At 31.6% G+C, this 16,017-nt stretch overlaps 1 protein-coding gene across 1 annotated transcript; it reads right to left on the reverse strand.

The window, feature by feature from the left end:
- Window positions 1–11,735: 11,735 nt before the first annotated feature.
- Window positions 11,736–15,620, reverse strand: LOC120124362 (histone deacetylase 9-like). The gene is made up of 14 exons (XM_039143062.1): window positions 15,435–15,620; window positions 15,123–15,235; window positions 14,925–15,042; window positions 14,598–14,672; window positions 14,301–14,520; window positions 14,076–14,139; window positions 13,580–13,672; window positions 13,392–13,500; window positions 13,255–13,304; window positions 13,081–13,171; window positions 12,657–12,727; window positions 12,400–12,498; window positions 12,165–12,231; window positions 11,736–12,028 (listed from the first exon to the last, which is right to left on the reverse strand). Exons 1-14 carry the CDS (start codon window positions 15,469–15,471, stop codon window positions 11,952–11,954), a joined length of 1,284 nt encoding a protein of 427 aa, XP_038998993.1. The 5' UTR covers window positions 15,472–15,620; the 3' UTR covers window positions 11,736–11,951.
- Window positions 15,621–16,017: the final 397 nt, after the last annotated feature.

A 16,017-nucleotide genomic window follows, 5' to 3' on the forward strand; every position in this document is an offset into this window, starting at 1 on the left:
GAATCGGTTCCTCCCCTGGGGGTATCGATTCCCCTCAAGCAATCTGGAATTTCATATACGATGAGGGGGTATCGGTTCCCCCCCTGGGGGTACGATTCCCCTCTAGCATTCTGGAAATCATATTCGTTGAAGGGGTATCGGTTCCCCTTGAATGGGTACCGATTCCCCTAGCCCGAAAATCCTAATTTGAGCTCGGAAATCATCCCATTTCATCTCAAACTTACATATTTCAATCCCTTTACTACTCTTAGCTCTTATACACTTACTTAAACTAATTATTATCCATTAAATACCTCTAAAACCTAGAAATCCAATTCTCCCTGTAGCATTTAAGAATCCAACCCAAATTCCAATATGTTCTAATTTGAATTCTAACCCCTCATACTTCTTAATTAGCTTATTGACAAGTCAAAAATCTGATTCAAACATCAAAAACTCATCCATATCAAAATTTCATCTAAAAACTCATTTTCCAAATCTATCTATAAAACACTAATCTTGTTGTTTTAATGTCATATAAGCTTTCCTTTAGCTTATATAACATCCAAGCTTTCATTTCCAATCTTAAAACATCAAAGAAACTACCAAGTTCAGATTCTTACCTTAATTGCAAGCCACACGCTGAGAGAAGGAAGAGAAGAAATAAGGAAGAATGAAGAAGAAATGGGAGGTTCTGGAACCTAAAATCACACGTGGGTATCATATATACCCCATAACATTTTATTTTAATTAGAAATTCCTTGCAAATGACCATTTGGTCCTTACCCCATCTCATATTTACTAACCATACTATTTAAACTATATAATTATTCTACTTTAATCACCAAATGTTGAAACTTTGCAAATTAATCACTAACCCGACATGGAGGATGTTACACAAACACCTAGACACAAATTCGGTGATGCTTCGTTTCATCCCTGGCCACCAATACCGATCTTTTAAATCCATATACATCTTAGTTCTACTCAGGTGCATCGTCAATGGACTGCAATGAGCCTCTGTCAATAAATCATTCTTCAACTCTTCATAATCTGGTATCACAAATCTTCCTTTATAATAGAAATTTCCATCCGACTTAACCTCAAAGTCTTTAATCTCTTTGCTCTTTACTTGATCAATTTTTTTCAAACACGTTTCATCTTTACTTTACCATTCTCTTATTCGTTCTAACCATGCTGGTTTAAGTTTTAACTCTGCACATAGACCACCGTCTCCAGTCAAAGATAACCTTGCATCCATAGTTCGCAAAGCTGCAAACGCCTTTCTACTCAAAGCATCTGCTACCACGTTAGCCTTTCCAGGATGATAGTCAATTATTATATCATAATCTCTCAAAAACTCCACCCATCTCCTTTGTTTCAAATTAAGCTCTTTTTGAGTCATCAAGTATTTCAAGCTCTTATGATCTGTATACAAATAACATGTAACACCCTCAACCCGTACTTGACCCGGATACGAGTTCAGGATGTCACATTGACTAAACAAAACAATACTAAAAAACGATAAAACATTTGAACTTATATTATTAAAATACAATAATATACATATGTTAATACAAATTTATCAAAATAATCAGAGCATACACCACTTGACACTTTAATTACATGCCAATATTCATTTACATAACAAAAGGACCTACTGCTCAAGTTGCCTCTGATATGATAGTTCCAGGAGTAATGTTGTCCAGCTACTTAACCTTGATAGTCTACTTTCTCAGATCCTGCGTGTGAAACACTCACATGCTAAGTCATCGACTTAGTGAGGCAATATAATAATAATGATAACAAAGAAATGTAATGGAAATGCCATAATTAAATGGAATGAGACGAAATCAAATGCTTAACCATGCAGTTTATATCACCATGTTCTTTACCTGTAAGCATAATATATTAACATTCATGAATTCATATTAGTAAGATTATTGGCCCATGATACCATACTGAGAACCTAAGGTATGTGAGTACTGTGAGGTTGTGCACTATGCTGTCACCACAGCTCGTATAAATGCACCGGAGTACCACATAGAATTGCACCGAAGTGCCGCGTAGAATTGCACCGTAGTGGCATATAAGATGGTCCCTAAGGACCACATAGAAAATTTCCTTAAGAATCATATACATATGCCAAGGATCAAGTATGTGTCTTAAAAGACCTCACACATGTTCCAAAGAATATATATATATCCCGAATGACCACGTAGACCCTCTACTCTTGGCATGCCAACTATACCTATAGTTCTCATCTACATAACATGGGCTTCCACCATTCCCATAATTTATGTTGTATAGACATATAATTTCCATACCTTTATCACATAAACATATCATGTTCCATCACTTTATCACATAGCTTATATAACATTTCCTGCATATTCATGTCACTTAATGCATATAATATGAATCCATGTCATGTATCATAATATGAAATGCGATCATGTATCAAAATATTGAATCTAGACTTATCACAAGTCTAGAACTAAATAGAATACATATTCATACTATGCATATGTACTCACCTATATTTCCTTGCTTTTTCCTCGATCGATCTCACGAGGCAATTGTTCTAGAACTTGTTTAGGCTCGGTATCTATAGAGTAATTCATTGATGCTAATCAGTATACTAATTAATGTATTCTAAACTATCATTTCTTGGGCTAAAAGAAAAGCCATTTTCATCTTTTAATGAAGGTATGCATCGATGCACCATACCATGCATCGATGCATAAATCCTATTCGATGTTTATATTTAAGGGGGGTGCATCGATGCACTCCTTATGCATCGATGCATTGATAACATTCGATGTTTGTATTTTAAAAGAGTGCATCGATGCACTTCATGTGCATCGATACACCTCGAACAATTTCTGGGATTTATCCTTGATGCATCGGTGCACATTGAATGTGCATTGATGCACATAGCCCAGAAAATATCATTTTAAGCACGAAATTCTCTTTATAATCTTCTCTACACTTTATATTTCACCTCCTTTTATATCCCTAACTTGCATACACTTACTTTAACTAATTATTATCCATTCGATACCTTTAAAACTTAGAAACCCAATTCTCCATATAAAATTTAAGAATTTCATTCAATTTCCAACATGTTCTAAATCGAATTCTAACACTTCATATCCTTTAATTAGCTTGATGACAAGTCAAATCCCACTTCTAATTCTTATTATGAACTCTATTCCAAGATTTTACTTTTCTACTTCCTTTCTTTAATCCTTCCTAACCCCATCATCTTATGGTTTTAAGATAACCTAAGCTTTACTTAAGCTTAGTTATCATCTAATGATCAATAAGCAACCTTAAATTCATCAAGAATTTGATTAACAAGAAAACTCACCTTTAGCTTGGTCTAACGGGGAAGAAGAAGAAAGAAGTATAAGAGAAATCTGGAAACTTTTGGTCTTTCTCACTAGCTTCCACGTGGGAATAAATATCCTCAAATAAGATTTAATTATTTCTCTTGCTAAATGACTCATTTTCCCTCTTAATTTCCCTTCTTTGCTTATCCATCCTACATGAAACATTCCCATTAAATCTTTCAACTATTCAATTTATATACTTTGGTCACTAAATTTTAAAATTTCACAATTTGATCACTAACTCGGTATGGAGGATGTTACATTTATTATCCTACTACTATTCAAATTAAATAATATATTTAATTTGCAATGGTCAAAAGGTAAATTCCTTTTACTATTCAAACTTAAATAGATATTATTTTAATTTGAAACATACAAAAGTATATAATTATCTTCTAATATTCAAAATAAAAAAGATAACAAATACCTTTTTAAATTGACTTATTAAAAGAGTAATTATCCTACTAATATTCAAATTAAAAATTATCTTTTAATTTGGAATAGTCAAAAAGACTATAAATTTAATATAAATATTAAATCCATCAATTAAATTTACCATTTTTTCCAACAATCCCCCACATGAATGAAATTGATGATTTAATCAAAAACATTTTTGCACGATGTGGTGATGGCCTCTACGATTGATAGTTGCATAGGATATGTAGGTGTTCTCCTTTGAACCTTCCCTTATGACAATATATTTACTTTACTGGCTAAACAGTAAACGTGGTGTCCTTAAACTGTTATACTGTTTGTGTAAACGATGACATACTTCACACAACTACTCCTATGACAAGAATTTAGTTCTCATGGGTATGTCCTTAAAGCCATGGACATCGCCTAGTTCTGCAAGAGTTTGAAAGAAATATGCCCAATAGTCTCCTTGAAGAAGCCCCACTTCACTCTTGCATAGGTGACTTATGTTTCTCGGCTCACCGCAACACACAATGGTCATTAAAAGCTTTTACTTAGTCTATACCACTTTGATATATGTTTAAACCATATGAATGTACTTGGAATGAGAAACTCCCATAGTGATCATAAACGGGTTATGCAATTAGGTTGTCCCTTTGAATCTAGATCTTGAGATCTCCAGTCAACAAGGTAGGGTTTTCCTTCACAAAACGCCTTTAAATTTCATGGGTTTTAGTCCCATTCCTTTATATGTTTTCTCAACTTGATCTCAATTTAACCTTTTGGTTAACGGATCCATAATGTTATCCTTTGATCTTACAAAATTAACAATGATAACTCAATTTGAGATCAACTGTATATTGTATTATGTCGATGACTCATATGTCTCGAGTTACCATTACACTTGCTAGTCACAGTAAAAACATACTATGGGCACACATTTAAGCCATTTAAGAATATCCTCCAAGTGATTGCAAAGCTATTCAACTTATTCTCCAGACTTATCTAGAGCTTCAAACTCAAATTTCACTATGAATCTGGTTATAACTGTTTTCTTAAGGATTTTCATAACACAACTTTTCCTTCCAATGTGAAATATATTCATTTATACCGTTGATATCTTGAATATCAAATTCCAACTAGCATTATTTTTTCCTTCTAAGATAGTAGTATAGTCAAAGAAAATACAATCCATCATTTATGATTTATTTTCATTTATTTTAGTAATATGACAATTACCTTCTCATGACACTCCCCCACATTTTCAAGTGTTTGTATGACACATGTTTTCAACCTTTTCATAACTAGTATGGTGTCTTGTCATTTTTCCTTTCATGTGGACCTTATTTAAAAGGTAATTAGTTGATAGAACAACTTTTTTCTCCCTCCACATGTTCTGTGACAATTCAGAACTTCTTAGCATTGCGTTCATTGTTCAATTCTTCTGTTTTGCTACTCCATCTATTTTAGAAGAGTATAGTGATGTCACTTCATGAATAATATCTTGTTGTGCACAATAGTTTAACATATTAATCATCACTATGAATTCTTACCGTCTTAATCTACTTAATAAGTTGGGATTTTTCAACTTTATGTTTATAGAAAACAAATTTTTCTATAACATCACTTTTTCTCTTTTAGTAAATACACATATCATTACTTTTGTTATCACCAATAGAGATAGTAAAATATTTATTCTCCCTCGTCTATGTTATTATTACTAAGTTTAAGAACTTGGTCATTAATAATTCATTAGTACCAACATCTTCCGTTTCGTATCTATGGTTCAATTGTAACATTATATTGTGTATTTGACAACATTCAATATATATTTCCGACCTAGGAAGTCATAATACTTCCAATCCCCCGTAACAACGTTTACCTCATCCTCTCTAATAATAGAATGATCATCTCACATTTGGTCAAATTCACCATGACCAAATAAAATAACATCTTATGTTATCACATCTTGAAATTCTATTCATAGAATTTTACAAGTTTCTCATCGTGGCTAACGATCACCAACAATCATGATTTCCTTTAACACACGAAACTGGAATTAATAATAATTCCAACAATAAACCAAAATTAAATTTTGATTTATTCTATCAACAAAATTTAGTCATGAACTAAAATTCTGAAACAAATTAGTAACACAGTTGTTACTTTCCAACGATTTCTATAGAAATCAAATAATTTTGTTACACAACAAAAATTAAATCCCAAATGATTTAAAATAAGAAATCAAAGATTTCAATAAACAAAAAATAATTCTTGTTTATTTTCGATTTTGTTATCGTACAAAATCAAAATTCTGAAACAAAATCAGTAACTAAAGTTATTTTCACGACAATTTCTGTTCTACAGATTTGTCCATTTTGAGATTTTAGCAAACCCATTAGAACAACAAGATAAATCCTGAAACAAATTTGTTTGTTGTCTCGTTTTCGTTTTATCATGATATCTGAATCTTTTCAGATTAAAGAAAGGTAGAAGAAACATTTTCGAATCGTTTCGGATTAAAGATAAATATTTAAATTTCACCTACCTGATTGACTTCGTCGTTGTCAATTAAAACTTGAGTTTTTGATCATTAACTTCATCATAGTTAATCAAATCTTTAACCGTCAAGATTCAAAGTGTGCCCCTAAAAGTGCACAAACACTAAGATCTTGCAAAGATTTTGGAATCCGATTCTTTGAATCCCTACATAGAATTTAATGGAACCATGTCTCACATTAAAATTAAATTCAAAATATTTCTCAAAAAAATTTGAAATTCATAAATTTAAAAATTGAAGGAAATTATCTTTGACGTAAATTCCTCTTGATTTTCGCCCAATATATATGTTTTGCCGAATTTTTAGCACTTCCCTTGTACACAACAAGGATTAAACTCACGAATTCTATATCATCTCAGAAAATTAAGAAAATTAAATTCGTCGTAAGATTATTAGAAAAAGATCACACATTAATCCGAGAATGATATTGAAAAATAATAATGGTAATAAAACCATTATAAAATTAAAGGGATAGAGTGATAGAACAAGTTTAATCTTATCTTGAGATTGTTATCCGAAATAACAATTTGAGACAAAATCAATCATGAGAAAATAAACCAAAAAGGTTAAACTTCTTAGAAGATAAAATAAAAATAAATGGAAATAAAATACTCCTTTTATTTTGATCTATCAATCGAAATTAGTTGAGGCATGTTGCTACACAATTTTCTTAAGATAGATTTTCGGCCACTCATTCGGTGCTCGAGTTCGTTGATCGTCTATATCCTAAGATACAACAACTTATGATCAGCTATAGTAGCACATCTACAGAGATCACGAACGATCCTTTCCTTCGACTATTACCAAAAACTAGTGGAAGAAAATAATATTTTCTAAGGAGAAATTATTTTTCAAGAGAAGAAAAGTTTTTGAATTCTCATATCTTTTGAGATGGGAAAAACCTAACATGTTTGCTCACTATTTATAGGGGATTTTCAAGAGATATTTAATCCAATCAAATATCTTTTAATATTTAACTTTAAACATATTCAAAAGATAAACCCCTTTTACCATTCAAACTTAAATAGATATTATTTTAATTTAAAATATACAAAAATATATAATTATCTTTAATATTTAAAGTTAAAAAGATAACAAATATTTTTTAAATTGACATATTCACAGAGTAATTATCCTACTAATATTCAAATTAAATAATATATTTAATTTGCAATGGTCAAAAGGTAAAATCATTTTACTATTCAAACATAAACATATATTATTTTAATTTGAAATATACAAAAGTATATAATTATATTTTAATATTCAAAATTAAAAAGATAACAAATACATTTTTAAATTGAGTCATTAAAAGAGTAATTATCCTATTAATATTCAAATAAAAATTATCTTTTAATTTGCAATAGTCAAAAGAACTATGAATTTAATATAAATATTAAATTCATCAATTAAATTATCCTTTTTTTCAACATTAATCAAACATAAATATCAATAATTATAATATTTATAAGGCGAAAAGATATCAGAGGCCCCTGTACTTTTAAGAAAAACCAATGCGACCCTCATATTATGTTTTCTTTTAATATGACCTCTAACTCATAAAACAAACTCAATGTGGCCTTTTGACCAGTGTTTTCTGTCGTTAACCGTTACGGTGCTGACATGATGGTCTACAGTTCTAACGTCGCAGTCTACGGTGATTGATGACGTGGTAGATAGGCTAAATTGATTTTTTTTTTTTAATTTTGTTCGAGGGTAAAATTGTTTTTTAAAGTTCAAGGGCTTATTTAACTTTTATAAAAAATAAAATTTATTTTAAATTTTAAATATAAAATATAAAATTATTCAAATATTAAAAAAAATTAAATATAAAAATACTAAAAATAAAAAATAATTTTTTTAAAAAAAATATTCATATTAAAAATACTAAAACTATTATAAAAATTTTAAAAAAATAATATATATTATAGGCTGACTTATACTACCTCCGTCGCAAGAAAACTGTCTCTTATTGACTATTTTTTGGTCAATTTTTTTTAACTTTGACTCTTTATATTGATAAAAATATAAAAAATATTTTAAAAATTTTCAATTAAATAGTTTTAAAATATGTATTTTATAAAGTTTATTTTTTTTAAAATATTTAAAATAATTGTGGTCAAAGTTTAAAAAATTATTTTTTAAAAGTCAATAAATGACAGTTTTAGTGGGATGGGGAGTAAATTATTAAAAAATTAAAAAATATTTTTAAAAATATATATTATACATAATATACATGTAATATATAGGCGTATCATCAACACTTTTACAAAATATTCTTACTCGATTAATTGAAACTTATAAAATTTAAATTAGTCGAGACTTACAAAAAAATAATTAGAAAACATAATAATAAGTTTCGACTTATCCAAAAATTATAAGTCTAGAGTAATTTAAATTTTTTAATTCTTGATTAATCTAGTAAGAATATTTTGTATAAGTATCGATAATATGCATATATGTTACATGTATATGTTATGTATAATATATTTTTTTCAAAATATTTTTTAACTTTTTAATAATTTATAAGTAATTATTTTATACTTATTATATATATTCAATTTTTAAAATTTTTATAATAATTTTAGTATTTTTAATACGTATATTCAATATTTTAGTAATTTAATTTTTAATTTTAGTATTTTTATATTTAATTTTTTGAATATCTAAATAATTTTATATTTATAATTTATAATATTTTTAAAAGAAATTAAATAAGCCATTGAACTTTTAAAAAAAAGTTTTCCCTAGAACAAAACCAAAATTAAGTTGGCCCTGTAACAAAACCAAAAATCAATTTAGCTCATCTCTTATGTCATCAGTTATAGTGGATTGCCACGTCAGAACCGTAACGGTCAACGACGGAAAATGTTTGTCAAAAGTTTACATTGGGTTTATTTTATGAATTGGAGGGTCACATTGAGAGAAAAAAATAATATGAAGCCCACATTAGTTTTTTCAAAAAAAATATATAAGGGCCTCTGATGCCTTTTTACCTATTTATAAATAAAATATAAACAATAATTATATAATAAGTAAAAAATAAATTAGTTTTTAAATAAGTATAAACGAACTTCAAATAATTATAAACAATTTTATTTATGAATGTCAATAAACCGAACAAGTATTTTCATGTTTCACTTATTTAATAAACAAGCTTTAAATCCATGTTGGTATTTGCTTTAATTAAGAAATGGAATTCTACATCTAAGCTTGTGTTCGATTACAGTTATAATTAGATCTATGAAATAAAATTTCAAGGTATACGAATTAAATCATCGATAAAGAATACAAAAATATGTCTAAACTATAGAGACTTGAAAATTTTAAAGATGTGGTGTAAATTCATCCTTACCACACAGGCACGTCATGCTAACAGATATCGACTCGGATGTGCAGTTAATCCACTTCACCCACAGACAAGATGTGCAGTCCATGAATTGAATCTAGCTGTGTTTCAGGCTCAATGTTTGACAGAGTCCCAGTCCTAGACTTTCAAAAATCGAGGATAGCTCATATGACCTAGCTACACAGGGTAGCCCCATCCCACAAGTTGTAGTGGAGTCAACCAGTCCCCCACTCAAACTCATCGCTTCCAACATATAAATATAAATGCCCTGCTCCTCAAATCATCAAGGGTGCCGGCCTTAGGTATGCTGCTAATTGGTGGACTTCAATTGTTCAGGAAATAACAGTTGTGGCTTCAATCAAGGGCTGAATGATTCGTACCATGCCCTAACCGTGTGTGGTCGTACTCGTTTCGCTTTCAAAACATGTGAATGATTCGTAGGAAGCTTTATAGTATCAATGGAGATCCATGCTTCAAAATGCTTAATCAGATAACAAAAATGAAATTCCCAACAATATCATGTTCTTCCTTCAATACAAAAGCCATCCTTGATCACTTGCAGCAATTGGATTCCTTCACCTAACAATCCCATGCTTTTTCCTCAACTTCCCTACCATCTGCACCTCCAACCCCATTTGTGTTACCCATTTGCTATTATTATATATTGCGGTAATTTTTCTAAAAAATCAAAAGAAATATAATAAGTGTTAAAAATAACATTCTAAGAATCATTAAAAGTGACTTTTTATAATCATCATTATTATGTTTTACGATAAGTTCTTATCATGATACTTCTAATAACATCCATTATGTCCGCAACTATAAGACCGCAGCCTCAATTTAAATCTGGGCTAAAAACCAAAGAAACGACTGCAAGCCTCAAGGAACTTGCTCCCCTTTTTGTTTGTGTTTTCTTCATCTGCAACAGAGTCATTCTCATGATCTAGCCAGCGATAAACTTGGTTCGCAGAAGCAGATGAAGGTCTCATTAAAAGAACTCTCCTGGCAGCCTTGTCAATCCCTGATGATGGTGAACTTTGTTTCCCATCCTCTAAATCAGCTCTCGCTGGAAACGTTTTCCCAATCACGTTGCCATTCGAACATGTAGCCGCTGACGATAAACCTAAAGGATTTCGCCCCAAACAACCTGACCACTTCATCATCATCATCATCGTCTTCATGACCCTCGTCAGTGTTTATAGTATCAACATTGGTCTGGATCCCTTGTTTTGTGCCTTGGAATTTGTAGTTTGGGATGGACATGGGTTTTTGACAAGGAAAAAACAATAACTTAACCAGCCTTCATGTTTCTTTGATCTCATGCTATATATGTTGTTTGATGAAGATAAAAACGTATCATGGAAAACGCTGTAATAAACTGATATTGAAACGCATTCATGATATCATAAATTATATTATATAATTAATATGCATGTACAATGAGATGTTTTATGGAAAACATGTTTCCATAATCGTTTGGATTTGGATTTTGAAATCCAAATTTTTGTCTGAATATCCGACAAGAGAATTGGATTTGGATTCTTTTCTCTCTTTTTGGTTATTCCAATTCATTCAAACGATATAAAGTTTGTGCCTTAACTTTGTAAACTATTCGATTTTCCTTCACATTTTCATTGAAACCTTACAGAGCTCCAGCATATTTATAGCTTCAGCTTGAAACAGCAGCAATAACACATTCTGCTGCAATATGGAAACAACACTGCAATACTTAAGGTCGAATTTTAACTTTCATGGTCTGTTGTGGGGCTTGAGACAGTGACTGGCAGCAGATCAAGACCCGGCAAAGCCAACATTTTTATATTTTTCATATTCTTATCCAAAAATTGTTTGCTAATTTTGTCAAACAGCAGTAAAAAAATAAAATTAACCAGGAGCAGTAAGAAGATTTGAAGAAGAAATTCAGAACATAAATCAATGTACTTATAGCAGCAAAAGACAATATGTTCATCAGAAGGATTACCTTGAAGTCGAGGCAAGAATCTAAAATTGTATGGCGAATAGTAAAATGCTGAACACTGTACATGATCAAATCCTTCAGAGGTGTGAGGTGAAAGATTACATACAGGCAATTAACCAAAGACATTTTGGAAACAAAAAATGAACAATTATAATGCGGTTCCTTCCACAATTTTTTCTTTGATTTTCGAGTTAGCTAAATTTTGATTGCGACAGATCCCACACAGTATGACCTAATACTACCTAACAAAAAATATGCCAAGTCTACCTTCACATGTCAGTGTAATGAATCATTATCATTGTCACCATCATAGTATTCATCATCGCGCTGAATTTGCTTGTCTTTGGTGTGCTCTGTGAGAAATGCAGATAGATGTATTAGATGCAGAATAAAAAAATCACCAGAAATCAAACGGCAGAAAGTGTGCATGACTGCTAGTTGAGGTACGGCAGGGCACCACAGCTCAAGGGTACACGCTAATCTACTTACGGTCCATGCGCTCATCGGGATTTTGTTCTTCTTCATCAATATCAGGAATATAGAAATCAGGTGGAACCTGCACCACAGATAATGGTTATTAGACCGCCAACATTTTGAGGATGTTTACACCCGAGAAGACCTCTCTCTTCCCCTTAACCACATGGAAAATCAGAAACCATTCATCTTGACAAGTGATCTAACTCAACAAGATTCAGATTTAGTTGGAATCTAGTCTGCTACTCACCTCTTGCATCTGTACACCTGGAGCATGTTGGATGGAACGAAGATTTTCCAACACTTGCATCTTGATCGTACTAAGATATGATCTGCTATTTAAATTCTCCTACATAATCAGCCGAAACACAAAGGGTTACAAGGGTTCTGCTTTCTTAGAATAACAAATATAACAAAAGAATATATTTGCATTGAAGTTGACAGCTGCCAATCAATTGACCAAAACGAATAATGTAATCCATGAACTTTAATTGTGCAATAACGTACTATGTGCCCGTTTGGAATACTCAACAGGCACTCTGGTTCAAAATATTTGATGTACTCATTGTCAGGGATCTCTGCACAAGATATCAAAGTTTTAAGTTTCTCAATCTTACAACAAGTTAAACATATTAAAGCAGCTGTCTACCAAAAACATACCTACATAAACAATGACTCCAAAAAAACTGACCAAAGACCTATGAAAATATATTAACCAGCTCATTTCAATATCGAGCGGATTTAGAGGTGTAGTAATCAACATAACATTCACATGAACACCCTACTAGGTTATCCGAATTGGCAATAAATGAGCTGACATATATATTTAGTTACTCATTTACAAAAGCCAGTTCTCATGCCAAATTGTGTGGGATAAATTCCAATGTTATCATAGCATGTCAAGAAAACAATAGAGGATTATCCTGCATACCATTAGGAAGTTCTGTATCTAAAAGAACTCCTGTTTCAAAAGTCCAACAACGTGCAACATTTTCTTTTGTATATCCTCCACCTCCAGTAACCTGTAGGATAAAGAATTCCCCTCAGTACTTTAAATGTGACTTATTTGCAGCAGTCAAAAAGGCTAATCAAACAAACAACATACCAGTAAAGGTAGGTTGAATTTCTTCACAATTCTAACACACGCAGCATGTCCTGAAAATAACATCAACTTCAATGTTCATCAATTATTTAAGGGATGAGGCGGGGAATAGTCCTTGCTTTACAAGTCAATTTAAATACCATCAATTGAGAGATTGAAACAGCCCAACCGATCCCCGGCAAGAGAATCTGCCCCACATTGGAGAACTATTGCGCCTGGTTGATACATTTCAACAACCTTGGAGATAATCTAGAAAATGCTACGGCTGTTAAGGGAAAGAAAAGCAATTACCTTTCTATTATATATTTTGATTTGACTTGGTACTTACTATCTTAAACAATCTAATGAAGCTAGTGTCATCAATTCCATTCTTGAGTGGAACATTTATGGCATAAAACTTCCCTTCTCTTGCTCCTATATCCTTCAATACAACTTGTATCAGTATTTAAAGCCAACATTAACTTGGCAAAAATTAGCATTTATCAACATAAACTATCCAGAAGAAAGGATATCACAACAAATTGGCTAGTGAAGAAAAATAATGACACTGTTCCATATCTCATTGTAAGGGGGTAAATACAATGAATTGAAAGTATTTACCAATAAAAGTCATGTGACTCAACAAGTGCAAATCATAAAACAGGAACCACAGCTGGTAAAGTCAATATACTCGGGTTTTTAAGAATTTAGTTGAAGCAGCCATAAGACAATGCTCATGAACAAATGTGCTAACAAACAAATTTACTACTGACACTAAAACATATAATCAAACTACCAACTGTTACTACTAGGGGAGAAAAAAGGTGCAGAGAATTGACAATAACCTTCACATCACCAGTTCCTGGAAAAAACATATCTCCGTGCTTGTGAAAACTAACAGTCATCACCCTGTCATAATAGAGTTTCAACAATTTGATTAAAAGGTTGCATTTATCAAACTGATTATTAAAAGTTCAACAATTGAAATAGCATTTCAGAGGATGCATGCAATCCTCTTACTGGTATCATAAATAAGCAAAGCTAATAATCCAATAACAAGAGAAAACTACCTGTCTGTGAAATAAAAGGCTTCTTCAACTCCATCCCCATGATGTACATCTATGTCAATATACAAAACACGGGTATGATACTTAAGAAGCTCCAAGATTCCCAAAACCAAGTCATTGATGTAACAAAAGCCAGATGCCTCGCATTTCTTCGCATGATGTAAACCACCAGCCCAATTTATAGCAATATCACATAGTTTATTGTTTAACCTTCGTGCAGCATCTGCCAACAATTGCAACCAATTAGACTGAAATGCACAGATCAAATCAAGAGCAACAGATCATCAAATTAGGGTTTACCTATTGTTCCGCCAGCATAAATTTGACAAAATTCAAACAAGTTTTCAAATACAGGGCAGTCTTCTCCAAGATTGTCTGGGAAAGGGAAAAGATGAACATCAAAGAATAAAACCAATATAACCAAATTAAACTACAAGATGTAAAAAAACATGCAGTTCTACAGAGCAATAACAAAGCACAAATGAACAGAGCATTAATAAGAGTAAATTGGTTTCAAAACTAATTCAAGAATAAAGTTTGATAGCACATCATGAGCAAAAATCATACCTCAACTAATAGAACTAAGCCAAATAGGTGTTCTACAAGAAACGAAAATGTTATACATACATTTCACCAATTCATTCGAGAACAAGTGCTGCGTATCTGGCGTAACTCGATTTAAAAACTCAATATAATCAGCAGAATGGAACTGAGCGAGTTCAACGGGGTAAGCCTTGTGGGGACGCTGCGTTATACAGTCCAAAAAAAATGAGAACATCGTCAGTAAAGAAGAGAGAAAAGTTATAGAGTTTTCGAGGAACTGACATAAATTTCCATTTTCTTATGGAGGTCATAGGCAAGAACCAAATGGTGAGTCATACAAAGCCGGTGCGGCTTCATTGGATGATTAGGACCAAAGTATACGCTCCCTACATCTCCTGTTAAACAACAAAAAGATAGTAAATTTTCCTTTTTCTTGTTTCGGGTGAGCCCAAAGTTAGGGTTTTGAAAGATTTAGGGAGATTAAGGATATGATAATTAAAGAAACAATACTTTAAAATTGATTATAAAGAAAGTAAAAGAAAACAGAGAAGGAAATGAATAGTAAAAATGAGAGGAGTGCACAGATGATGATACCATCGTAAAAGTAGGATATTTTGTCCTTTGAACGCATTTTGGCAAGTAATGAGACAACGGAAAGGCTGCGCGGAAGAAAGGGAAAGTTGAAGTGTTTGTCGGCTACGAAGAATCCGCCATTTTTATAGCTCCGACGAGTTTTTTTTTTTTTTTGGGAGAAATAGGTCCGACGACAGTTGCAGAGCTAGAAAAAGAGAGGACGAGAAATAATTGCGTGTCTCTCAGGTGTATCTTAACTATACAATGCATGAGATGCAAGCCACTCCCAAAACGATGCCGTTTATTTGGCATGTAATCTGAAAACTGTTATGAGAAAAAAGCTAATGGAATTTATTTATTAAACAAATCACCCACTCCAATTATTTTCTTTTTTGGTTATTCAAAAAATAAATTATGACTAACAGGAAGATGACACGCTAGCTTTTAAAACTAATAATTATATAATAAATTAATTTTTAATAGTTATATATTATATAATTTTAATTTTTTTTTTGTTAAGTATACATGTTTTTGTATATATGTCACCTAAACCCTGACATGTTAACCCTTTCGGTCATTCCCACTCTTTTCCTTCATATATATA

This window comes from Hibiscus syriacus, unplaced genomic scaffold (genome assembly GCF_006381635.1).
Source record: "Hibiscus syriacus cultivar Baekdansim isolate YM2019G1 unplaced genomic scaffold, ASM638163v2 tig00110418_pilon, whole genome shotgun sequence".
Lineage (NCBI taxonomy): Eukaryota > Viridiplantae > Streptophyta > Magnoliopsida > Malvales > Malvaceae > Hibiscus > Hibiscus syriacus.

Excerpts from the sequence above, each read along its gene's own strand:
- LOC120124362 (XM_039143062.1), bottom strand. The coding sequence starts at position 15,471 with ATGCGTTCAAAGGACAAAATATCCTACTTTTACGATG. Across the intron at positions 13,673-14,075 it reads CAGGAACTGGTGATGTGAAG|GATATAGGAGCAAGAGAAGG; the intron begins GTTATTGTCAAT and ends GTTGTATTGAAG. Across the intron at positions 12,029-12,164 it reads TCCCGATGAGCGCATGGACC|AGCACACCAAAGACAAGCAA; the intron begins GTAAGTAGATTA and ends CATTTCTCACAG.